The sequence below is a fragment of the Colletotrichum godetiae genome, assembly GCF_030913485.1.
Source record: "Colletotrichum godetiae strain CBS 193.32 chromosome Unknown BDP55scaffold_51, whole genome shotgun sequence".
Classification (NCBI taxonomy): Eukaryota; Fungi; Ascomycota; class Sordariomycetes; order Glomerellales; family Glomerellaceae; genus Colletotrichum; species Colletotrichum godetiae.
In genome coordinates this window covers 100,318-124,397 of record NW_026851299.1, presented here as the reverse complement: position 1 = coordinate 124,397, position 24,080 = coordinate 100,318, and the positions used below count along the sequence as shown (strand labels likewise).

The following is a 24,080-nucleotide window of genomic DNA, read 5'->3' as shown; positions in this document are numbered from 1 at the left end:
TTCTTCGAGTACCGAGTATCGTCGAGAAGTGCCGCGTTCCACTCCTTCGAACATGTTGTAGGCGTCTTGCAGGCAGGCTCACGATAATTAGAAAAGGCTCTCTGTGTCCCTGATGGCAGTATGCAGCCGACACTCTAATCACCTGTCTCGTCCCAATCGATCCTGCCTTTCGATACATCCCCTCTCTTCCAAGCATACATTACTTACTCTCTACGTTCTTCGGCGGGCAGACGGAATATCTTGGGGCAAGAGATGGATGATATTAAAAGCGCTGTTGTCTCGATCTCAGCTGTCTCCGAGATTCCGGAACGCAAGCGTACTTTTTCAAGTCTCTCGACTATTACCACATCATCTCTCGCCACCACCAAGACACGTCAACCTCCCCGTGTAAGAAGCACTGAGAAGGTCCGCGAGCTAGTGCGACTGGCAATAACAAGACTCCGAGTCCTTTTGAGCGAGAGCAAGGGTACGCGCAGGCCGATCTCAGAGAAGGGCCTGTTCTCCTACAACTATGTCGAGCCCCTTTTCAACTGGTGGGGCGCAAACGACCGTGTTCTCACCACACAATGTCTCGGCCGAGTTGAAGCCTCCGATGCTCTGGGTTCCGTGACGAAGCTTGTCAACGGGGCTTCTCACAACTATGCTGGCTTTTATAAGGCTACTGATCAGGCTGAAGAGTTGCACCGACTCTGCTTGGAAGCACTGCCGGTGTCTGACACCCAGGCTGTTCCCCTTCTCCGAGACGAAACACATCATGCAATCGCAGACTTCTTTGGAGCGGACTTTTGCTTCACCACCAGTACTGGGTATGGGTCTAACTACATCGCGCTGCCAGCGTTGATAGATTGCTCTACTGTGGTCATCATGGATGAGAACTGCCACAACTCGATGTTCACTGGCGTGTTTCTAGCTTCCTCGGCAAACCTGCGAAAGTTCAAACACAACAACATGGAGCATCTCGAGACTTTACTCAGCGGGTGTATCGATGAGTCCATCAACGTCATCGTGGCCATCGAAGGTCTTTACAGGTTTGTTAAAACGGCTTTCGCGTGTCAAGGGTTTATCAGCCACTGATTTGAGCCATCACAGTATGGAAGCCGATGTGCCCCCCCTAGATCTCATTCATCGGCTGAAGAAGGACTACGACTTCACTCTTTATTGCGACGAGGCGCACTCTTTCCTCTCTCTTGGAAAGACGGGTCGCGGATGTCTCGAATACTGGAACGACCACCACCCAGAGAGCCCCTTGCCCTGGGACCTAATCGATATTCGCACCGGCACACTCTCCAAAGCTGTCGGTGGTATTGGTGGTATTATCGTCGGCAAGTCCGTTTTCAAGGACAACATCAGAGAGCGCATCGATGGCCTTGACGAACAGGACAATGTCTCCTTGCCTAGCTCGACCATGGTTCAGACGTTATGGGTACTCGGTCAACCACGTCAAATCAGCCGCAACCTCCAACGACTTGCCGAAATCGCGCGATTCTGTCGCGAAGAGTTGGAACGCTTTGGCATATTCGTTTATGGTGACGTCGGTACGCCAGTTCTACCGGTCTACACCGGCAGACCCAGCGTTTCTGCGAAGCTGTCTTACGCCCTGAGATGCGCCGGACTACTTGCGACACCAGTTTGCACTCCAGCAGTGCCATTTTGGGAGAGCAGAGTTCGTATTAACCTTTCGGCGGACTTTACAGACGAGGAGGTGAATAAACTTGTTCATGCTGTTATCTGCGCTGCAGGAAACGTGGGCATGGGAAGGATGAGAAGGATTTCTCGTTCCTCTTTCATGACCGACGCAGAAGTTCTCGCTGGGGATGAGGGCTGTAACGAGGCTTCGAAGGTCTTTGACTGGGTACGCAGCTTGGTCAAGATGGATGCTGCCATGGGCCCGCACAGCAATCAGAAACAGCTTTTTGATGGTACTTGTGGTCCTCGGATCCTCGACATAGGTCATGGATCTCGTGCTCAGTATGGCATTGGAGCCGGCGGTGCCAGATGGATTTGTGGCACGTTTCCTCCACATCTTGTAGTTGAAGACCTAATTGCTCGTGCCACGGGTATGGAGGCCGCCTTGACATATGCAGACGCTTCTATAGGGTTGGCTTCCACCATCGCAGCTCTTTCACGCCCTCTAATAGGACACACGAAGCATTTCATGTTGTTTGAACGAGGCGCGTCTCAGTTTGTTCGCGATGGTCTTGCAATGGCATCGAAGAAAGATACCCCTACTCTGCTAGGATACATTGACCTCTTTCAACTGGTCCAACAGGTCAGAAAGCTCTATCGGAAAAACGCGAAGTTGTGTCTGACGGTATACGTCCGCGTTGGAGAGGACTCGGCTCATCACTTGCTTTCCTCTATCCTAGAAGAGATTGCTGCCATCACAGGTCCGGAGTCGGTTATGACCATCCTCCTCCATTGCACATCTCAATACTTGGATCCCAGACAACTTATCTCTTTCCCCTCCTGTGAGAATATCCACGTCTTGGTCTGCGGCTCTTTCAATCGCATCTTTGGCCTGCCAGCAGGATTTCTCACCGGACCACAGAGCTTAATTCGAGAGCTCCGATACACGAGTAGGGGCTATATGTTCACTACTTCCCCACCGCCATTCGTCATGGATATGTTGCGGAGTGCTCTTGAGTGGAATCTTTGAGTAGGGGCTCTGGAAGAGGCTTGAGCATGCGCACTCGTGCCGTAAGATAGTAGGTCGGAAAATTGCATCACTACTAGTATGCCACTCTAAATTCTAAGATCATGCATCTGTCTCTCGTGATTTCTTGCATCATGTACAGAGTCAATCAACTCACACTTACTCGCCCATGGCATGTTGAGTTGGTTTCGGGAAAGCAACAGGCCGTTTGATGTGAGTCCGTGAATTTTCTGAGTCTTCTCAAAGAGTTTGGAAAACCACTTACAGGCGAAAGGCCACTGCCACTCAAGAAAACTTGTAGTCCAATCGCCCCAAAGCTCGAATCAGACCAACTTGAGAAGTTTACCTCAAATGCTGTACGAATATAGACATGATAGCCAAATAATTGAGCCAAACTATCGCTCAAGCCACACCCAGCTTGGTTTAATACGGCAATCGCCACATGGAAGCTACATCTAGCCAAGTTCGATCGCCCAAGGCATTTCAGTGTGTGGGATTGGACTGAGTTTTCTGAAGGCTGTCGGAGTTTCAGGTACCCTTCATCAAGAAACCGGGGATCTGTGTTCCGCAGATTCTTTTCCAGACTTGAGTAAATCTTACGTCGACTCCTTAACTCGAGAAAGCAGAATTGTTCCCTGGCAAACTTCGAAAGGGATGTATTCAAACATGCCTGATCGTTTGGCAAGATAAGTTTGCTGTTTGTCTGCCAATGGAGGAAGGCACTTGGGCGATCAACTGTGGCGCACTACTGCAGTTTCCAGGAAGAAAGCTTAGCAAAGCTTAGCAGAATGTGAGAAGCGTTGAGAGAATTGGAAAATTCGTCAGGAAGTCTATGAGTGCCACGGAAATTGACCAAACAGAGAATAAATCAGAGCCTACTTAGCTGCAACCTCATGATGATTCGTGACCACTCCATAATACGTCTTGGCCTGGAAAAAAAAGTCTCGGCCGATCGCTTTGCCGGGGCTGTTTGCGTTGACAAATCTAGAACCCCTGATCCTAGGCATTCGCTAGAAAGGTAAAATGACACCAACTTGGCGCGGTCCAAGTGGCGGGGTTCTAGGCGGGGACTACGGGGATTTCAAGGACTCAAACAAGGGCTAAGAAGTGTTTAAAATGATTGGGGCGTGGCATTGGATGAGGTCAATTGACTGACAAGGGGATAGCAACTCAGACTCGTTCATGACATCGGCGACGCGTACGTGGAGGCTGGAACTCTGCCTGGCTTTACGGGAGTCAAATGACAGCAAAGCATGAGACGCATATCTGGCAGAACTCTGAGCTCGATTTGGCAGGTCGACCCTTTTCTCTGGGATAATCTGAGGGTGACGGCTGTTGAACAGAACGTAAGTATCGTTCTCAGTGCTATGGGCTGTAGAAATTGAGCGAGCAAACGCTGTACATGAGTCTAGACAGCGTGCTAGCCAACGGAAATCTCGGACTCGTGAACCGACGGCGAATAGCGTGTGGTTCCGAGCTTTGTTACGAAATAAGCATACAATTAGAGCACATTCGATAGCACTTCACTACTACCCGCCGACAGGGCAGATCAAACGCCGAAGTCATCGTGCAGCAGAGTGTGGTCGGCAATCGGTTGGAGGATTCTCCATTGAGCTCCAAGGCGGGATCGCACTTCGATGATCGACGGCTTCCCGTCTCCTGTACCACCCCGTCGGGATCGTCGGTAGGCCATAACTCGCTATCGTTAACTGTCTGCGGAAAGTTACGATCAAATCGGAGACCGCGTGGGATGCCCGCCCGCCAACTTGTCGCGCATCGACCTCTTCCAGACCGCTGACGATCACCCGTTAAGCTCTGGGCTATGCAAGCTATGTCGGCCAGAGGGACCCTGTGAAGACTAGCGTGGTGTTTCTAGAATCGTCGGCCACCTGCCGCGTATGACTACTGTATGCTCCGAGCGAAGGAGGTAAACGTTTCGCCCACTGGGCCGAACTTTCCGCCTCGTTCACTCTAACCCCATCTTGTCTCCCTCACTCTCTTGGAAGACATGTGCTGCGCGCAGCCCGTTGGTATGTGCCAGCCCTACATGCCAAGCCTTAATTCAGTTTCGTTTCCCATCTGTCGGCGGGAGTCATGCACGGTCGTCGGCCGGCATCTTGCTTGAGTCGCGAGCCTCCACGTCGTAGTCGTCACCTTATACTACGGAGCTAACTGTGCTGGTCCATAATGTAGCTGTGCTTGGAGGAAAAGCTCAACCCCTCTCCCACGGGCACTTGCTTTCTGGTTAGCCATGAGCAACTCCAAGGGCCTCATCCGAACTTGCTACTGGCAGACTGGCAACTCACGAACGACAACAGTCCGAGCGAGGCGTGATGTTGTATGCACCCGAGCGTCCCGTCGGCCTGCCCAACGCCCAGCTCCCTCGAGGGTGGAAACTTTCGTCGTCGCTTTCGTAGCTCGCAACAAGTGGGAGAATATGGTTACCGCCGATGGCATGCGGCCGAAATGGTAATGGCGTGGCCGACACGATGCCGAAGTTTGTCGGTCAAGGCCACTCTGGTTGTGCATGATAGCGGCGAACGTAGTCTGCCTAGTCGAAAGACTAAACGGGGAGGTTGAGATGTGTCGGTCTCGGCATCAGTGGTTTAGACTTAGAACGGAAGTACATAAGGATGGAGTATTTCCACCATCACCACCAATCTTTGATCAGCAGCCCCAATAACCAAGCTCATCTCACCAAAGACACCCTCGCCTAAGACCATCTCCGCATCTCTTCCCATAACGTCTTCTACACTTTGTCTAAAGCATTTCAGCTCACAACTTTATTTCAATATGGTCGCCATCAAGAACCTCTTCATCGCCACCCTCGTCTCCAGTGTTATCGCTACACCACTCTTGAGCGGTCGCAACATCCCAGACGTTGATATCGACTCAGTTGCTCCCATCGAGACTCGGGGTGAAGCTGCCAAGAATGTGAACGCTGCTGCCACTTACGGCAATGGTGGATCATTTGGAAACGGAGGAGCATACAAGAACGGAAACGGTGGCGGATTCAACTCTGGCGGTGGATTTAACTCTGGCAATGGTGGCGGTAACTGCGACTACTCTGAGAAGAACAGACTCGATCAAGAGATTCGAAACAGAGAGCGCATGAAGGATCGTCTCGACGACGAGATTCAGAGACGCCAGAACATGAAGGACCAGCTTGACCAGGAGATTCGCCGCAAGCAGAACGGCGGATGGTAGATGGGGCTATGAGATTTTTGGATAACATCAAGCATTTTACTAGGTCGAGGCGTTGAGGGTGAGAACTTTAAGTGAGCGAGTTAGTTTCTTTTCCTGGGGGAGCTGGTTAAACATGGTGTTTGGGGGATATCAAACTGGAGTCAATCCTTACAGGCAGACTAGGGCCGTAGGCATAATTCACATCTCAAAGTAGAATGATCAAAATACTACAAAGTCCTTAAGACAATTCTGACACACATCCAACACGATTGTCTGCTGTTTCCCGAGTTTCGCTCTACAATATCTTAGAACTCCAAGCTAGCTCTTGCTGGATATGAACAGACGCTAATTAGCCCTTCCTTTATGCAAATATTTGTAGTCAGATGTATTATCACTCATAGAACCCCTCAAGGTGAACATCCCTCGAAATTTGTCTCGTGCCCTTCTTTTGCCCGCTCTGAAGGATCCGATTCTTTCGAGATGGCTTTCAACGCTTTCGCGGGGTTTGAGACCAAATCAGAAGACAAACACAGATATGGTAAACTTCTACCCAAGCATGTATTGACGACGAATGCTGGAAATGGCATCGAATTGAAGAAAAGCTGAATGAAAAGAAAGCTATGAGGCAGAAATAGCAGGTCTTTCAAAGATAAATGTGTTCTGTGTACGTGTAGGCATTACTAGCATGTTACTTGTTATGCATTCAATGTTCCCTTTCACTGGGACTACCTACCTGTCATCCCCTACCATGGCTTTGATAATGGCCGAGCAGTTGTTAAACTACTCACGAAGGTCTAAAATGTCTTTCAAAAACTGGGCCTAGTATCGGGAGGCCAGCACTTCCAGTCATATTGAGACCTGCCCGTAACTACCGGACGGCTTCCTCGACTGGCTATGGTGCCAGTATCGCATTGCGGCGCCTCAAGGCGACACTCGTCGCACTTTCAAATCTACCAAGGACATCCTCCACGCTGCAAAGATCTTGGAAAAAGGGAACCACACCGTACCGGCATTCATCGTCAAACTTCTCAGAGGCGTTATCGCCAAGCGGAAGTACGTCTTCAGTCTTTACCAGGCGCTCAATGTCGGCGACGCCAAACATGCGGCATTTGTTGTGAGGTACGCTGCTGTATTGGATCATAGTGTTTTGGTTCCTGTACTGATCTTATACAGACTCCAAGAAACTCTTGTCATAATCACCCCTTTGGCGAGCCGCTCGACTTCAACCGGCGGCGCGACGTCTGCCACGGCAGCCACGCCCGTTGTGGTGACTCCAAACCCATACTCGCATCTCCGTGTCAGGGAGAAGAACGTCCGATATCAGGCGCAGGTGGATCAAGACGGCGATGAAAAAGAAGCAACTCCAACGTTTCCATCCAAGGAAGTAGAGGTCGAAGCCTTGCCGTCAAGTAAAGCACAAATCAGACTTGAATACGATTAAAGGAACTTCCCACATCGGAGATCCCGGGTATTGATACCGTGACGCTGAATTAATTTGCTGCACTCGCTTTGGAGGAAGGAGATACCGACGCTGACAACGACGACTACGATGCTTCGACTTTGCATACCAGCTCGAAACTCCCTACTGCTACCCATAGGCGGTCAGTCAAGGGCAGGGTCATTGTTCGTCAGCCCGAGGTCTTCCGCGAAGATGGTGAGACGTGCCGCGTTTTCGAGGTGGCCTATCTTCTACGCGTAATTAAGTCATGAACCGTTATTTCCGAGATGTGACTTTTAGACCCAAGAAACGTCACCAGGAAGCTGGAAAGATGCGCGACCAGCTGATGGTGTTTTGAGCCGAAGCCGGCAAAAGAATGGTCCCGATTCCCGTCGCAGCGTGGCTGACGAGCACGGTGTTCTGCCTTACGAATCGATTAATTGCAGACCGTTTTTCCTCTGACCAGTGACGAGATGGAGAAGACGTGCAGCCACTTTTTCGATTTTCTCGAAGCGCAACCGGAGATCGACGACGCGACTGACAATCAGCTTAATGTCGTCCGCTCTTGCGACTTCCGCGCGTTCGTCAATGACCGGAGTTCCAACCGCGACCAGCTCGGAAGGGGGGCGACTTGTACGTATCTCACCGTGACCAGATAGTCATTCAAAGACCCCCGGACATTCCCCATAAACACAGGACTACGGACGGCAAATACGACGAGGAGCACTGCAGGGGAGTTTTGGAAAATTTGGAAAGTACACGCACTAATTACGAGGAATTCCGATCCGTAGAGCGATTGGAACTCCACAACATAACCGTGGTACAACAAGCCAGATCGTCTGAGCCGGTTCTGGACTACCTTACCTCAAGAATTCCCAACTTGATTCACTGCCTTCTCCCTCAGTGGAGGAACATGCTGCCTCTACAGAGGCAACAGAGCAAACTGACTCCCCGGACTCAGCAGACGATGCTTCGACAGAGCTGTTTTTCGGCATGGATCTGCTCGTAACGACATTTGATGCCTTCCGCTGGCCAGATGGGAAACTCAACAAAGACGTTGATGTAAGGACCCGTGCTCTCGACCTAGCCTATGACATGAGAATCGCGGTAGACGACTCGTTGAAAGTCTTGCAAGACTCCTTCAACTACGCTCATGGCGCAACCCTGTTAGAGGAAATGAGGGAATTATTGCGGGGCCTGTCCGACTATACCGGCGGACACGTGGGGGGAGATGTTATTTCAGGTCCAGTATTTCGGCAGATATCTCGCCGGCAGTAACCCCCACACCGGCCCAGCCGCAATCCCGGCGACGCTTCACCTCTACAACGCCCTCCGGCGCTCCGACTTCAATCTCGCCGAGATTCCCATCTTGAAAGAGTTTTGCAACCTTTTCGAGGTCAACGTTGCTCAAGGTGACCTGCACGACAAGAACTTTGTCTCCATCTACAGTCGCATCGTATTCGGCGGAACACTCAACAAAACTAAGTCCGCTATTGAGTGGGGGAACAAGGAGTGTATCGTCCCGCCGCTGATGTCTACCTTTTCGAGCCACACGACAATCATCACAAGATGCCCCCCAAATGCTTGGCCCGGTCCCTCGGAGAAAGCAATCCAACATCAAAGGCCCAGGAGGAGAAGATTGCCAAGAAAGCCGTATCACAACCGATTACGGCATTAATGCAGGGGGCCAAGGAGACGGTGTTGCCAGAGTTTAGTGGTCCTGTCCCCGTGATACGGATCAACTACTTCTGCCATCTTTAACCTGTGCACCAAGGTCCTCGAGAACTTCAGCGAGATCATCGACGAAAGTGAGTTGAAGGGTTCACTGGGGTTTTCTCCGCCGGTCGAGCTTCATGCGATTCGTGGAGTATCCATGGTTGACAATGCGCTCGAGGTCATCGCTGAGTACTCCAAGACTCATCGCAACGGAAAGAAGCTCTCTTATTTGGATTGGCCAACGTTTGCAGCCAGGGCATTTAATGTTGTCGACAAGAACGCAACTCTAGAGCAGTTCTTGTGGAAGGTTTAAATACGGCCAGGTACCATCTTGGATCTTTAGGCCCCCTCAGGGAGCCTTGAATTTATGAACAAGACGGATGTAGTGGATGGAAGCCAATTAAGTGACACTGCTTGCGGAAAGTGCGGTGGGTCCTCGGCCTTTCCATCACCAGAATTGTCGAGATCTCGAGGCGCCTTACATCCACGAACGAGACGCAGGTGGCAAAAGAAACGACGATTCCCATAACCACGGTGGTGTTGAATTGTAATTATCGTTCCCTCATGCCTACTCTTTCTTACTAGCAGCCCCCTCCGTCTTCATTCCCTCACACCCAAACGCCTTTCCAGCAATCTCCTCAGCCTTGCCATAGCCCTGCGTTGACGCATCACGCTGCTCACCCACAGCCTTCATCGTCGACGCAGCGTGGGCCTTATCCTGCTCTCCTGAAGAAGTCCACGCGTGCGAGCCTGTGACGCTGCCGATGGCGGCCTGATTTAATCCTGTCAGCATCTCAACTCCCCTAGAGCTGCTCCATCGCGAATCTTCATCTTACCTCAGCCGCGCCCTTGATGTACTCGGCGTGGCCGGCGACGAGGCCGGGTTGTTGAGTGTTGGTGTTGGTGTTTTGAGAAGTCATTGTGTGGAAACTTGGTGGCGTGTTTGAAAGGAATTTGGTAGAGAATTTAAGAGATAGAACGAAGGTTGATATTGAGTCTGATATGGGGATAAAAGCGGATGAAGTCTGTTGTATATTATGACCTTTGGAGAAAAGTATTGGGATTGAACTCATGGGAGATCGAGTGTAATTGAGTACCACCAACGGTTGCTCGATGACGTCAATACATAGGTCGACGTCATTAGTGGCAACCACATCACATGACTATCTCCTGCTCCAAGAGGCGAGACTGCCGCAATCGCAAAGGCTAGTGTGGATGTGAAGTGTTTATTCCGCAGTACATTGTCGAGGAAGAAAGACATTGAGATTAATGGGGTGGGAGATCATGCTCGGATCTTATTAAGTTTCCGGCGCAAGAGACTGTGAGAGCAATGTTCAATTTACTGGATTTTTTTGATGAGGCAATTATCGCCACCGCTTGACAGTATCAGCTATTAATCATTGGTGCCAATCATATCCAAGAAAGCAGTAGATTTATACGTCAACCTTCTCGGCATGTGAAGTGTTGAGGCCCTCCGTCTTGCCTCCAGCAGCCGCTACACGGTCCTCAAAGCGTACACCAGCCCTTCCGGTACGCCAGGCGGGGATATTGGAGTCGAAAAGCTCGTCAATCTCCTCAAGAGTTTTGCCAGAGGTCTCGGGGTATGTGAAGAAGATGTGCACAGTCATGGCGGCACAAAAGGTTCCGAAGATCATATACGTTTTCCACTGGATGTTAGTGAAGGCAGGAAGCACGAAAAAGGCAAGAGCAAGGTTGAAAGCCCAGTTAGAGGCCGCAGCCAGACCGACACCAGTCGCCCGGTACTTGAGAGGGAAGACTTCCGAAGCATAAATCCAGCCGATCGGGGCCCATGTGAGGCCATAGACACCAACAAAGATGTAGGATAGGGCAATAACACCCTTTGCTGGAGGTCCAGTGACCTCCCATTTCAGGTTACTGTCGCCGTTGACGCTGTCAACTGGGTTGCCGTGAACCTTCATGACAGCGCCAGTTGTGAAATGGATGATGCAGCAGATGATAGCACCACCGATAAGGAGAGGACGACGACCAAGGCGATCGATAATCGGGAGGATGGCGCCGGTTGTCACAAGGAAAATGACATATTGGATGATAGAGGAAGTCAGAGCCACGTTGCCAGACTATAAAACAGGTTAGCCGTGTTTGCAAAAACCAGGTCAGAGAACGGAGTCACCCACCAGGCCGGCCATATTAAATAAACTTATCAAATAATATAACATAACGTTGCCTCCTAGAAGCTGCTGCCATACTTGGACACTGCACCCGGCTAAGGTACGCTTCCAGATACGCGGGCCAAAAAGACCAATAATGCTGACGTTCTTAGACTCGGCGGCAACGCGGGCAGCTTCCCTGACTTCATCGAGCTCAGCAAGAACAACAGGCGCCTCCCGATCGCCACCGGCGTGGAGATGAGAAAGGACCTCGTGGCACTCCTCCCACCGATCCTTCTGGCCCAGCCAACGAGGCGACTCGGGGAAGAAGAAGAGAGCAATTCCGAGGATGAGACCTGGAATACCCTGAATACCCCAGGCGATGCGGAATGCCTTGGGATCGTTAGGAATACTGACGATACAGCCGTAAGAGATAAGGTACATGATGAGAATGCCCCATTCGATCGACCATTGCTGGATGCCGACGATACGACCGCGAATGCGGGAGGGGGCGAGCTCAGCAAGGTAGACGCAGCACTGGGAACTTGTGATACCAATGGCCAGACCAGAAACGACACGACCAACGATGAGGTGGGCGACATTCTGGGAGGAGCATTGGAGAACGGCACCGATGATCCAAATGATGGAGGCAAGCTTGAGAGCGCCGCGGCGGCCCCATGAGTCGGCTAAGAAACCAGCGATCAGAGCACCGACAAGGGAACCACCGGACATAGAGGCCGTGATGCCTCCCTGGAGGGTCGAACTCGGATGACCGAAATATTCTTTGTAGGAGTCGGCGCCGATCCATGCACTCATAGAACTAATATCGAACCCGAAAAGCATGCCGCCAATGGTGCCAAAGGCGGCGAGCGCTACAAGTCGCTGATTAGCATCTAGAAACATGGTCATAGGGTAATGCTGCATGGGAAAGAGAGGCCCAGTCCAGGGTTGCGTACCGTAGATGTTGTAAATGCAAAACATGATTGGCTCAAGTTGTGCCTGTCCAAGGCGTTCCCGGGATATTTGGAAGTCAAAAGACGGTATCGATCAAAGCCTAAAACACTGCGATGCTGCATTTACACCAAGACTAGGTCCACGACAGGCACGTTGAATTGTCGGAAGGGAGAGAGGCAAGTTATATAAATGGTGAAATCTGGCGTCCAACAAGGCTTTCCACACGCAACCGACTAACATTGAGAGGCGCGCCTTTGACAGATTCGAATAAAAGGGGCCCACATGTTCCGGGTACGTAGCGTCTCGTTGAAGAGCCGGCAACGGGCGGCTGAGCGGGTGGTGTGGATCTCGAGCAGAGGCTCTGAGATAAAAGTGCCGTAAGGGCATGGCTCGGGATGCGAAAGCCAGGCTAGCCGGCAGGCGGCAGGCGTGTTGAAGCCATTTCAGAGTGACGGCAGGAGGTTGAGTCGCAGACATTCTGCGACATCGTCGAGTCGTGTTAAGCGCACGTATTAGAAGGCGAGAAAGTCAGAGATTCTAGGGCGGACGACGTCATGTTCGAGTGGGAAGCCAAGGACATGGTCCTGTCCATCTGCGGCATCAAGCGCGTGGAGTACTGGAAGATGTTAGCGCATTCGTATCAAACCCAGGATGGCGCGGGATGATGGACTAATTCGTGGATGGTTGGAGTTTGGGCTAGATGGCAAAAGAAAGACACAGGGATACGGGGTCTTGGGCCGTTTGGAGGTGAGCATCGAATCATGAAGGACAATCACTGAGAGGGACCATGGGCCGTGAGGGGAACCCGGGCAAGAAGGGGGAAAGTGCAAGGGGGCGACGCTCATGGAGGGGAATGGGGAAGGAGGAGATTGGGGAAAATTGGGGGAAGGTGCAGTATGATGGTGCCTTCCTCTGACTTCAGACTTTTTTTTTTTTCGAAAATGAAGGAAAGGGCAGAAAGTGGCCTCAGCTTTCGACGCAATAGCCGGGCCAGTCATGTCTCGATGAGTCGAGACAATTGGACATTGAAATGGCACCTCATCCTGTCGCGATTCCTACGCATTTTCGTGCCCTTTGCTTCACCAAGGACGGGAATAAAAGTCATTGTGCCATAGGAGTCCGTTGATGAGAGCAGGACCAATCAGCATGCTACGGAGTTTGTGCCTTGGGCAGAGTTCTGGGGCTCAATTCGACATCAGCCGGCTCATCAAGATCTGCACCAGATCCTTCCGGAAGGGGAATGGCGCCTTCTCCATTTCTCCGGCACCCGCACCTGTTGTATCCGTTTGTGGCTCTCTGGGAAGGAAAGCCAAGGGCTCGTGTGGAAAGAGCGTCTGGGAGAGGCAAGGGGTGCTGCAATGCTTCGTCACTTTCATCCCACTTTGAACTCTGAAGAGCGTTTCATTGCTCCAACAAGTGAGCAAACAACGTCCAACATCCCGGATATCTGTGCTTGCTCCGGCTCATTCCGACTTGGTACATATCCTTGGCTTCAACGGCAGGCACCGAGCACTCACCACGGAACCCAGCCGAGTAGCAGTGCGGCCTCCTGAAGATGATTGGCACATCTGAGCGACACCAGGCAAAGTCGAGGGACTTCGGCAAAGAAGGAACTATGGCACAAGTTCACGCCTTGAGAACATCTTTCACTAATGGAACAGACACGTAAATCTTGATCGCGACGCTACACGCCCGTCTTTTGCTCTTTTCTCGCGGCCGGTGACGTGAGCCGTGTCAGCGCCGAGACACTCGGAAAGTTTGGAAAGTACGGAATCGGCCCCACTTCAGCACCTTCCCCTCCCCCATCACCGGACTCCGAGGACCGGGAGTACCAGGAATGACCATAAGATGAGGTAAGGTACTGGGAAGCTGCACTAGAGAGACTTCGTCATTTAGATTCAACACTACAAGTTAACGCTCGAAGAATTCATTGCGCAGGAACGCTGGATTTGGTACGGACGACGAACTTGTCCAAGGCAGGCACGGAGGCGGTCCCGCTTTGGCACTTCTCCGCCCTACTTCCCTTCCCGCCGTCGAAAAAGGCAGTCTCTCGATAGAATATCAATCACCCGGTCACTCCTGAAAGAAAACGTGTTGGCAGGGGCGACTTCCTGCCTCATTGTGGCCACTCTCCAAAGTGTCAAGTGTCGCAAAGCATCGCCGTGGCTGGTGGGCGAAGTCAAATCTTTATTGTGATGTCCTAAAAGCCCCTCGTCCCTCAGCACCCAGCAACACTAGGTCTCTGTCGATGTCTAATATCTCCTCACTGATAAACCATGCCGCCTTCAAGCCATACTCTATCCTGCCACGTCAATCGTGTCCGAAAACTCTCCATCACCACTCTCCTACTTAGGCAGCCGGGGCAGACGGCCCAGGGGGAGCTGGCCCAGGGACACTACCCAATCCCCCAGGAGCGGCACCGTAATCACTATGATATTCCTCCAACCATGCATCCATCTTCGCAATAAGAGCATTGAGACCCTGAATCTAACAGTCAATGCCCTTCACCATATCGGTGACCGCCCCACTCATCCCAACCAACCCGCCATGTGGCTGACCTGAGACTTTCCGAAAATCGTCTTCGACACGAGTTCTTTCAGCGACTGCCTGGCACAGGCTCGTTGTCATCTTCGTCTTCATTTGGAGAATAACCGCGTACTCCACTGGCGTCTTGAATTTTGCTTCGTCTCCCCTGCCGGTCATGCTGCCAAGGGCATTAGACAAGATCTCTGTCTCCATTCCCTGGCAGATTCCCATCGGGCTCTGAAATCTGTAGTATTGACTTAAATTCGGGTTGGTTGGAGGGCGATTGGAAATGAGAGAAGGGTAGGATATTTGTGGAATGGAGAGACGAGATTGGCTTGGAGGCTCAGTGCTGTGACTTGCAGGTCCTGCGGGAAGCGGAGGTAAAACGACAGAAGGATGCGGAGTACGAGCTTCAATAACGGGGCGAGGACTGTTGGCGGGAGGAGCCTGGTACACGGCATCGATGACAAAAGCAGCCTCGTCCAGAGGAGCAAAAGCTTGGTCCGGGGGGTTGACGGGAGGAGAAATATGAATCGGAGGATCGTGGGCTGGAGAAGCCTGTGGCGAATGGCCGGTGACGGAAGAAGCCTCGGTCGGAGGGTTCATAGGAGATGAAGGTAGAGGATCGATAGCAGGGGAGCTCTCGACCTTGGCAACCGGAGAAAACTCAATCAAAGGAAGTATAACGGGATTCTCCGGTTTCTAGCGGTATGTTAGCACCTCTTCCAAGATTTCTGATACCATGAGCTGTGAACGTTGGGATACGGATGCACAGACCTCTATTGATTCGGCCATATTGATTTCAGATGTTCTTGCACGAGTTGTTGGCTAGAAGTTGGCCTACTTGTGGTCTCCTAGTCGATTAAAAGAGTTGGTTCAGATATGTTGTGAGCAATGGAGGCAGAGGTGGGAACACGAGATGAGGTTGACAAGGGAGAAAGGAATGCACTCAAGGATAGAGAAAAACAAACGCTCGGTGAGTGGTTCCTCCCCAACACAAGATGTCTTTGGTAACTAATCGCTTCCTGCTTTTATTTCAAAGTCGTCATACCATGTTCTTTCTCTTCTCGGCTCTTGCATGATCAACAGACCAAGAGTCAGGGGCCATTAAGGACACCAACGGGACGGCGCAAGGCACCATGAATGCCAGGAGCCAACGAAACAGGTAGATCCCCTTAAAACCACCCACAAGGCGGTATCATCATTCATCGCACATCTTACCGATCTGCAACAGTTTCGTGCTTCTGCAGATGAATCATTACAACATACCTTATGTTGCAGGCAGCACCGCTGCACGAGACAGCTTACTGTGATACAAGGGCTCGTCTTAGTGCGTTGAAAGGTCGAATTTCATACCAAACCCACCAATTACATATGGCAAATCTTGAATTATACGTAGGTAGTCGGGAAATATGACCCGAGCCTGAAATCGAATCGCCTACACCAGAATCACGTCGTCCATGCTCATGTCATCAGGAACCGCTTCGCCGTGCATGATTCCATGAACATAGCACTCTCCTACTAAACGATGTCTTCTTTTGTCAACCTTCCTGAGAAGAAATGGAACGTGGCAAGCCTCCAAGACATAAACCTCGTCTCCCACTCTGCCTGTCTCCGGCAGCAATCCTAAGTAGCCCTTGGACGTGAGACACAGCCTACGGTTCTGCATAGCATGCATCATTGCGGTAGCCACTTCCTGGAATGTTTTCCTGGCCACACGTGTCTTGAAGCTCTCCAAGTCTAGCTTTCCCTTGCCTACGGGCCGTTTCTGTCTCGCACTGTAAGTTTGCCCTGGCAGTGATGGTGAAAGCCCTGTGGATGCATCGATGAGAAAAGAGAGGATTTCCTCGTAAGCCACCGGCGCCTTCGCCATTTCGGTGGCGTCTTTTCCGGCTACTAGTGTCTGCCAAAATGCAGAAAAAACGGTTTCGTGTCCTGGATACTGTTTTAGTCCAGCGACAAAAGAATGCATCTCTTTCAAAGCTTTGTTTTCGGCAACTGGTTCACTAAGACTCAAGTAGGGATTGTCGAAGATGATGCTGACAGACATAATAGTGTCGAAAACAACTCCTTGAAGTCGCCACTGATCTTTATGTTCCCCTTCTAATCTTGCGAGGACTTTGCCAACTTCAACTTTAGGATTGCGACATGCCATGTACGCGGTTCTTGTGGTACCTGCATGCCCCAACGAGTAGGATCGACGCGGCTTTCTCCAGTCGGGCACCCAGGAGGGCAGATCGGCCGATTCGTGGTCAACGCAGTCGAGTATTGAACCCAAAATTGGATTAACATTCAACAGATGGTGCACCGCCAGATCGCGATATAATCGAGTCTCGGGGTAGTCGATCGCGTAGCTGGGCTTGATCACCATGGTGTCCGGACCGGCACACACCCCCAGCAGGCCGTACACTTTGTCCCGACTGTCGTAGCACTCAGCTCCGCGGGCTTCGACTAATACGTCAAATAATGGTGGCATCAAGTTGTCGTAAGCTGCCTTCATTTCGCTGAGACGTTGGACCAACTCGCAGTGATCTTTCCGAGTACCGACTATACGATTGCCAAAATTGATCTTTTCCTCGAGCCATCTAGAGATTCCGCAGGTCCAAAGATTCAAGCAGGCTAAGGACAGAACATCCCATGTAGTCATGTCGTTGCCGCAGACGACCCAAGGATCGTGTGAGAGAATGACCTCTTGTATGATCCACAAACGTGAGAACCACGGCCGGGCAAGGAAGTCCCATAGTGCCTCCCAGATTTCCGAATTCGGAGGGGGAAGACAAAGTCGCTCGAAATCCTCCGGATTTACCTCCCCCTCCTTGAACTGCAGTAGTGTTCTAACGTCTTCCAGAAGCTTGATCACAGAAGCAGAATGTGAACTTGACTCCCCCAACCAGATTACGGTATTTGTCGCGCCTTGATAGACCCTCGTCATCAGAGGTATCTGCTGCTCCTTCTCCTTGTGGTCCTGTTGATTGATGCATATCTGGTCGATCCACATCACCACCGACCGGCCCTCCTGCCGAAGGGCCTTCAAAGCAACAGCGAGGGACGTTGTAATGTTCTTGACGATACCATCGCACTCGATTGTCTCGTCGAAAACGTTTGCGCCCCATGTGTAGCTGAGCGCCGTGTACACTATTGGCGTTGCTAACCCATCCACAGAGAGAGCGAATCTGGCGTCGAGTTCCAGCGAGCAGTGGTGAAGGTTGCCCCTTAACTTGTCAGCGTTCGAGCCAGGCAAAATCTCAAGCACACGAGTTTCGAACGGGTCAAGGATGGGACGGTAAAGAGACGAAAGCTGGGGTTGGGCCGGTGCTGTTTTCGGAATGGCATGGGACGATACCCACGTGCGAATTAGGTTCCTGTCATCGCTGTCGATCTCGGGCTCAGCAATTCCGGCAAGGGTGAACTTTTTGTCGACATTGAAGTTGACCCAATACTCAGACGTCAAAGATCGTTTGAAGAACTGCGTGTCGTTAGACGACATCTTGACAGTCAAAGCAGGAAGCACAAGCGGATGTTCAAACTTGCCCGCGCAGAATCAGGCTGTCAGGTTCATGGAGGAGTAGGAAATGTAGCAGGCGTCAGCTTCGTGCACAAAAACATTCGGCGGGAATGGGGTGGACTGTAAGCTGCAGTCTTTCCTTCCCTGTGAGTGGATAGCTAACTCTTAGCATTGCTTGCCCCTGCGATCCAATGACAATGCCACGCCAAGCAGGCTTGGTACAATGTGTCTAACATCACATGATGGCAACGTGAACAGATGCAGGATACGGCCAACACCATTGTAGTTGGAACAGGAGGTATCTTTAATCTCTTTCCATTCTGGAGGTTGCACTGGGGGCTGTGGCATTGATCCATAGGGCAAGCAAGTCGCCATTAGAATACCTAGTAGCTGATTCGCTGTACCAAAAGATCACCAAAACTACTCCGCTTGCAATGTAGTAGCCAAACAACATGAGTTAAGAGCCAGCCTGATGTCGGAACTCAAGCGTAATTCAGCTTCATGATATAAAATGCAATTCGGTTGGGGAAACCTTGACATCGGTCGTCCGAACGCCGAACTTAGGAAACCGAACCGGAGTTTTTGGTACCGGCGAAAGTCCGACGGCGTGAAGCAATGGTATGAAGCCGTCCCGTGCAACACTGCAACACGGCAACACGGCAGAACGGTGTCAGTTTGGGTACCGCGTTCCGGTACTTACTTTCCTCCAATGGTCTTAAATCGTGTGACTTGGTGTGACTAGGAATCTGCATAAGGCGTTGGACTTGTTTTTAAAAGGCCGACAAAAGTTTGAGGCCGATTCATCATCACATCATGAGTGCCAAGAAAAGAGTTAAAGATACCTCAACCCCTCGCATCATAGGAACGTCAGCACTGAATACCTTACTTCCATAAACACAGACCTACCAGCCATATACAAAATGACTGCAGTAAAGGAAATCAGAAAGGTGAATATGGTTCCCGTGTCACAACTGCCTTGCCCGGTCGAGTCTTCTCTGACAATAGTCATCACAGATTATCATCATTGGCGGTGGCCCAGCAGGCATACTTGCTGCGCTTCGGCTGAAAAAGTGCAATGGAATCACACCGATAGTCTACGAAATCCGTCGTCAGCCAACAACACTCGGTGGAGCGATCGGTATTCCCTCCAACGGTCTTCGGCTGCTTGATCGCCTTGGTCTCTATAACGATGTTGCAGCCCGGGGTGCACTGACGCCTAAACTCGTCTTATATGCTCTGAAAGGCTGCGTCATGGGCGAGATGGATCTGTCTTCCTGGAGCGAGCAGCAGACCGGCTTTGGATACTTGCGTGTCCAGCGAACCGACTTGATGGATGTCTTGCTAGGTGCCGCAAAGCAAGCAGACATCCAAATACACTACGGCAAAGCATTGGAGAAGATCGAAGAACAAGACAACACCGTGACCGCGCGGTTCGCCGACGGGACAGCAGATACAGCCGACTTCCTCCTCGGGTGCGACGGGATCCACTCCGCCGTACGGAAACTCTATATCGACCCGGGCTCCGTGCCGGAGTACTCGGGCTTTGCAAACATGTTTGCTCTCGTTCGACCAGACGAGGTTTGCCCTAGAGCCACGTCTGTCGAAACTATGAGCGCAACACTCACCTCTGACGGACTTTTCGTCATCGCCCCGACGATACCGAACCGCAATCTGCTCTACTGGTTTTTTTCCCGCGAGGTTGATCTTCCGTCTTTTGGCAATGTCCGCGACGGATGGGAGGAGCGCGGAAAAGAGGCAGCAGACACGTTCAAGGCGACTCTTCTGCATCTCTTGGGGAACCAAAAGTCTGAGTGGATGGACATGGTGCATGAGATCATCAAAAACACGAATGCCGTCCAGTTCTATCCGATCTACAAGATGCCGCGGGGCAGACCGTGGTCAAAGGGCCGCTGCATGGTTCTCGGTGATGCTGCCCACGCGATGCCACCGCACGCCAGTCAGGGAGTTTCCATGGCTTTAGAAGACGTCTTCCTTTTCTCAAAGATGTTGAATAGTAACATCGAGAGGTTGGACGACGCCCTGCAGGGATACGAGAAGAAGCGCAAGGTCAGGACGGAGGCGATGTTGGATAAGGCGGAGTCCAATGGATCCTTGCGCAAGTCGACTGCACCTTGGCGTCTTCGAGCAATGGAGTTGGCTATCTCTGGAGGATTGTGGGTTTCCAAAACCACAGGAATTGATAAGATGGGGTTCGGGCAGAAACCTCTGGTCTACGATGTCGAAGAGGAGGAGTTTTGATCCAGAGTTAGGAAGAGCCGGTTGTGTGTTTACTCAAGTTCGTCATAGTAAGTTGTACAAGTATACCTTATGTCACTGCAAATATGTTATTTAGGATATGACCCATACTTTTCAAGAAAATTCAGACTATTCTATATGGCGGGGATGATAAAATCATGCTAAGATGTTTTGTTCTACCTCCCGCTCATGCCTTTCCCGCCGAGCCAAACCAATGCATGTAAGTTTCGCACGCCTTTTGCATTTCCTTAGTACCAGCTTCAATCGTAGCAGTAATCGGACGACCTCTAGCTGTCTCTTGAGTTGGGACATAGTGGTTGTTGATCCCCTTGTTAATGTTGATCTTTGTCACACCAGCTTTGATGCAGCGACTGTAGATCTCCTCTGTAAACGGATCCGCCCCGTGAAGGATGAGCCTGACTCTATCTCCAACAGCCTTGTTGGTGTTCTCGAGGCGATCGTACTCCAGCTTGATTCCCCGCGGACCATATTCACCATGGACATTGCCGAATGCGGGTGCAAGCATCTCAATTCCCGTCGCCACGAACTCCTCAGCTTGCTCTGGTGTTGTGAGCACACCCTCAAGATCTATCGTCTCAGCCACACCGTCTTCGCCACCTTCAATCCGTCCGGGCTCTGCTTCCGTCGCGATACCGCGTTGATGGCAGTAGTCAACAAGCTCGCGAGTCAGAGCCAAGTTCTCTTCCTTTTCGTAGTGGCTCATATCGACCATGATACTATCAAAGCCGTCCGGGATATCTGCGGCGCGGCGAACCAGCTCCGGTGTCTGGCAGTGATCGAGATGCAGTGATACGGGTACAGAAGCGCTATGGCATAGTTCTGCTGCGGCTCGGACAAGAGCGCTACCGGCGTATTCCATCGCCCAAGGAAAGAGCTGCACGACTGCGGGTGAAGAGGTTGCTTCTGCTGCTCTGACAGATGCTACCACGGCTTCGAGATTGTAGCAGCAGAAACCGGCAACTGCATAGCCACCTTCGTTTGCGGCATTAACGATTTTCATCGTTCGATTTTCGGCGAGAGAAGGTCGAGCCATTTTGAGAGCTTGAGTAACAACAAACGAGATTTTAGAAATTTGACAGTGCTCAGAATGTTGCGATGGTTCGAGAGCTGGATAGGATCAACGGACTTTGGTGAGTCTTTCGACTTTGGCCTCGGCAATGTAGGTACTTGGGGATAGTACTCACAACTGAGACTGGGAAAGGAAATGTCTCTATTATGAAGTTCCAATAATGAAGCAACTCGAGACGATGGACTCACAAATCGTGTCGATCTGTGATGTGGATTGCGGGGGAATCTAGGACTGGGGCGGAAATGGGCCGATTTTCCGCGCGAGCCGTGGTTACGGAGTGAAATCGGAGCAGCATTCGGTTCGGGAAAAGGCCTTCGTCACCCCGAGCTACCGACCTCTACCGAATGGACGGGTTACCTGGATCCGAAGTCATCTCTCATTCGCCGTCACTCAAGTTTCTCCTCATTCTACTTAATCTTGGGGGTTGTGTCGCCGATGACGGATTGCGAGAATCCGGTCACCTTCATCCACGTCCTTGGCTCCCCGTACTGATCTCAACTTTACTCCAAGGCACCATAGAACACCTACACACGCCCTTTTACCCTTCAACGAAGACATCATGGACTCTAACAAGCAGCCCACGGCCTTTATTGGTCTTGGGGCCATGGGATTTGGAATGGCGACCAATCTCGTTCGTCTTGGATATCCTGTGACGGGGTTCGATATTTATGGGCCGACACTAGACAAGTTCAAAGCAGCAGGAGGTCTCACAGCGACAAGTCCAGCCGAAGCTGTCGCGGGCAAGGAGTTCTGTGTTGTCATGGTTGCCACAGCGGAACAGGCGCAAGGCGTCTTGTTTGCAGGTGACGCTCCGGCCCTATCGACCCTTCAGCAAGGAGCAGTGGTGCTGCTATGTTCGACGGTACCATGCGCTTATGTTCAAGGTCTTCAGAAAGAGCTGGTTGCAAGAAATCGCGATGATATTGCTCTGGTGGATTGTCCGGTGTCCGGAGGGGCTGCCAGAGCTGCGGCAGGTACTCTATCGATTATGGCCGGCGCAGAAGAGGAAGCTGTCAGAAGGGGGCTTCACCTGTTGCAGGCCATGTCGGATCCTGAGAAGCTTTACATCGTCAAGGGCGGCATCGGAGCTGGAAGTAACATGAAAATGTGCCATCAGGTACTTGCGGCCAACCAGATTCTATCATCGAGCGAAGCGTTGGGCTTTGCGACGCATCTGGGCTTGGATCTCCCTAACACGGGCGAGAAAATCATCAAGTCAGAAGGTTGGAGTTGGATGTTTGAGAACCGGCTACCGCGCATGCTGGACGCACAATACGAACCTCTGGCTAGCGCGGTCACGATCATTCTCAAAGACACCAGCATTATCACCTCAGAAGCGCGCCGGGCCGGATTTCCCACTCCGATGACCTCGACGGCGGAGCAGGCTTATTTCACCGCCCTCGGTAAAGGCTACGGTCCGGATGACGATGCGAGTCTCATCCGACTCTACATCGAAGGAGTGGGAAAGGTTGGGCCCGTCAAGCCGACCGTCACGACCGAGGAAAGTAAGCTAGGCCTCGTCGTCGGCCTACTGCGTGGCATCCATCTTTGCGCGGCCGCCGAGGCGATTGCATTTGCGCGTTTTGTTGGTCTGGACTTGGAGCAGGTATTTGAGCTTTGCATCAACGCTGCCGGTGGGAGCAGCATGCTTTCCGGCGAGGGCCGGCGCATTGTGGATGCTATCGCGGCCGGAAGGTCACCGCACGATTGGACTGCCTCCGGCAACGAGAGCCAACTCCAAACAATATCACACGAGCTTCAGGAGGCGGTGGATGAGGCGCAAAGACTGAAGCTACCGCTGTTTCTCGGAACACAGGCTCTCAACTTGATCAGGGGTGTTTTGCTAACTGCCGGACCAAAGGCGCCTGGTTTGGCACTTGGATCCGTCGTCAGTGGTTGGACCGCAAGAGGCAACCCCGCGGCATAGTGTGGGATTGCGTAGACGGCCCACATCTTGGCACCATTTCACTATCTTTGGACTTATTCTGGACGTCAGCGTTCGGTGGTTGATGCAACGAGACAGAGCCACTGGTTCCACGCGGAAACGTGTTATCCGCATTTCCGTCTCATACACTGGTCACGAGTCATCTTAGAATCGGAGAGTAACTTTGTCAACGTAGCGCCTGGCAATTGTAGTGTTTTATTTCAACCAAGATTACTAGACAAATGCATCGATTCAATTACGAAACCGTAGTGTTAACGTCGTGTATAGTGACTCTGGAAGTCACCTTACTTTGCGCGTGTTGAGGCTCAAGACTTCAAATTCCCGACATTACCTTCATTGAATCAGGGATATACCCAGTGCCCCCATCCTGGCAAGCCCCCTGGAAAGTCCTTATACCCAGACCCAGATAACCATCTGCTTCTGATGATTGCATGTTAGTTGACATACATTCCTAAAATGGCAACGGCACCAATTTTGGCCGAGATAGGTAAAGATTGAGAAAAGGAACTTTTGTACATTTATCAAGTATCAGCACTGTATCAAACAGCATGACATGACTAAAGAAGAAAGCCGCCCAAAACCTCTACCGAAGAACCCCAATGTTGAATCCAGCAACTATCGGTACCCATATCCTTCTGCGAAGCACCCATTTCCCAAACTCCGACAAAGTAAAAGCCCCTAA

The 24,080-nt window shown here is 51.4% G+C and overlaps 10 protein-coding genes across 10 annotated transcripts; 5 read left to right on the top strand and 5 right to left on the bottom strand.

Moving 5' to 3' along the window:
• Positions 1-252: 252 nt before the first annotated feature.
• BDP55DRAFT_561444 (aminotransferase class I and II) lies at positions 253-2,656 on the top strand (the record flags this gene model as incomplete). The annotated part of the gene is made up of 2 exons (XM_060570080.1): positions 253-1,028; positions 1,090-2,656. The coding sequence occupies 2 exons, from the start codon at positions 253-255 to the stop codon at positions 2,654-2,656; spliced, it is 2,343 nt and encodes a 780-aa protein (XP_060425009.1).
• Positions 2,657-5,446: 2,790 nt separating this feature from the next.
• BDP55DRAFT_719245 (uncharacterized protein) lies at positions 5,447-6,020 on the top strand (the record flags this gene model as incomplete). Its single annotated transcript, XM_060578432.1, has 1 exon — positions 5,447-6,020. The coding sequence occupies one exon, from the start codon at positions 5,447-5,449 to the stop codon at positions 5,858-5,860; it is 414 nt and encodes a 137-aa protein (XP_060425008.1). The 3' UTR covers positions 5,861-6,020.
• Positions 6,021-6,319: 299 nt separating this feature from the next.
• On the top strand, positions 6,320-9,306 carry BDP55DRAFT_636224 (uncharacterized protein; the record flags this gene model as incomplete). The annotated part of the gene is made up of 10 exons (XM_060572861.1): positions 6,320-6,397; positions 6,524-6,631; positions 6,744-6,958; positions 7,013-7,223; positions 7,355-7,534; positions 7,724-7,910; positions 8,182-8,520; positions 8,573-8,689; positions 8,776-9,005; positions 9,052-9,306. The coding sequence occupies 10 exons, from the start codon at positions 6,320-6,322 to the stop codon at positions 9,304-9,306; spliced, it is 1,920 nt and encodes a 639-aa protein (XP_060425007.1).
• A 255-nt stretch (positions 9,307-9,561) lies between these two features.
• Positions 9,562-9,913, bottom strand: BDP55DRAFT_732616 (uncharacterized protein; the record flags this gene model as incomplete). The annotated part of the gene is made up of 2 exons (XM_060579970.1): positions 9,562-9,765; positions 9,830-9,913. 2 exons carry the CDS (start codon positions 9,911-9,913, stop codon positions 9,562-9,564), a joined length of 288 nt encoding a protein of 95 aa, XP_060425006.1.
• A 513-nt stretch (positions 9,914-10,426) lies between these two features.
• Positions 10,427-12,103, bottom strand: BDP55DRAFT_561475 (general substrate transporter; the record flags this gene model as incomplete). The annotated part of the gene is made up of 3 exons (XM_060570084.1): positions 10,427-11,092; positions 11,150-11,994; positions 12,079-12,103. The coding sequence occupies 3 exons, from the start codon at positions 12,101-12,103 to the stop codon at positions 10,427-10,429; spliced, it is 1,536 nt and encodes a 511-aa protein (XP_060425005.1).
• A 2,322-nt stretch (positions 12,104-14,425) lies between these two features.
• BDP55DRAFT_719243 (uncharacterized protein) lies at positions 14,426-15,397 on the bottom strand (the record flags this gene model as incomplete). The annotated part of the gene is made up of 3 exons (XM_060578431.1): positions 14,426-14,557; positions 14,585-15,304; positions 15,380-15,397. 3 exons carry the CDS (start codon positions 15,395-15,397, stop codon positions 14,426-14,428), a joined length of 870 nt encoding a protein of 289 aa, XP_060425004.1.
• Positions 15,398-15,876: 479 nt separating this feature from the next.
• Positions 15,877-18,162, bottom strand: BDP55DRAFT_677181 (heterokaryon incompatibility protein-domain-containing protein). The gene has a single exon (XM_060575875.1). The coding sequence runs from the start codon at positions 18,087-18,089 to the stop codon at positions 16,041-16,043; it is 2,049 nt and encodes a 682-aa protein (XP_060425003.1). The 5' UTR covers positions 18,090-18,162; the 3' UTR covers positions 15,877-16,040.
• An 865-nt stretch (positions 18,163-19,027) lies between these two features.
• BDP55DRAFT_732614 (uncharacterized protein) lies at positions 19,028-20,366 on the top strand (the record flags this gene model as incomplete). The annotated part of the gene is made up of 2 exons (XM_060579969.1): positions 19,028-19,054; positions 19,122-20,366. 2 exons carry the CDS (start codon positions 19,028-19,030, stop codon positions 20,364-20,366), a joined length of 1,272 nt encoding a protein of 423 aa, XP_060425002.1.
• Positions 20,367-20,438: 72 nt separating this feature from the next.
• BDP55DRAFT_677178 (ketose-bisphosphate aldolase) lies at positions 20,439-21,661 on the bottom strand. Its single transcript, XM_060575874.1, has 2 exons — positions 21,569-21,661; positions 20,439-21,491 (listed from the first exon to the last, which is right to left on the bottom strand). The coding sequence occupies exon 2, from the start codon at positions 21,415-21,417 to the stop codon at positions 20,551-20,553; it is 867 nt and encodes a 288-aa protein (XP_060425001.1). The 5' UTR covers positions 21,418-21,491; positions 21,569-21,661; the 3' UTR covers positions 20,439-20,550.
• A 181-nt stretch (positions 21,662-21,842) lies between these two features.
• Positions 21,843-23,641, top strand: BDP55DRAFT_677176 (oxidoreductase). The gene has a single exon (XM_060575873.1). It carries the CDS (start codon positions 22,013-22,015, stop codon positions 23,378-23,380), a length of 1,368 nt encoding a protein of 455 aa, XP_060425000.1. The 5' UTR covers positions 21,843-22,012; the 3' UTR covers positions 23,381-23,641.
• Positions 23,642-24,080: the final 439 nt, after the last annotated feature.

What these genes read in the sequence shown, in the direction of transcription:
- BDP55DRAFT_677181 (XM_060575875.1), bottom strand. Translation starts at nt 18,089, where the DNA reads ATGTCGTCTAACGACACGCAGTTCTTCAAACGATCTTTGACGTCTGAG.
- BDP55DRAFT_677176 (XM_060575873.1), top strand. Translation starts at nt 22,013, where the DNA reads ATGGACTCTAACAAGCAGCCCACGGCCTTTATTGGTCTTGGGGCCATG.
- BDP55DRAFT_677178 (XM_060575874.1), bottom strand. Translation starts at nt 21,417, where the DNA reads ATGGCTCGACCTTCTCTCGCCGAAAATCGAACGATGAAAATCGTTAAT.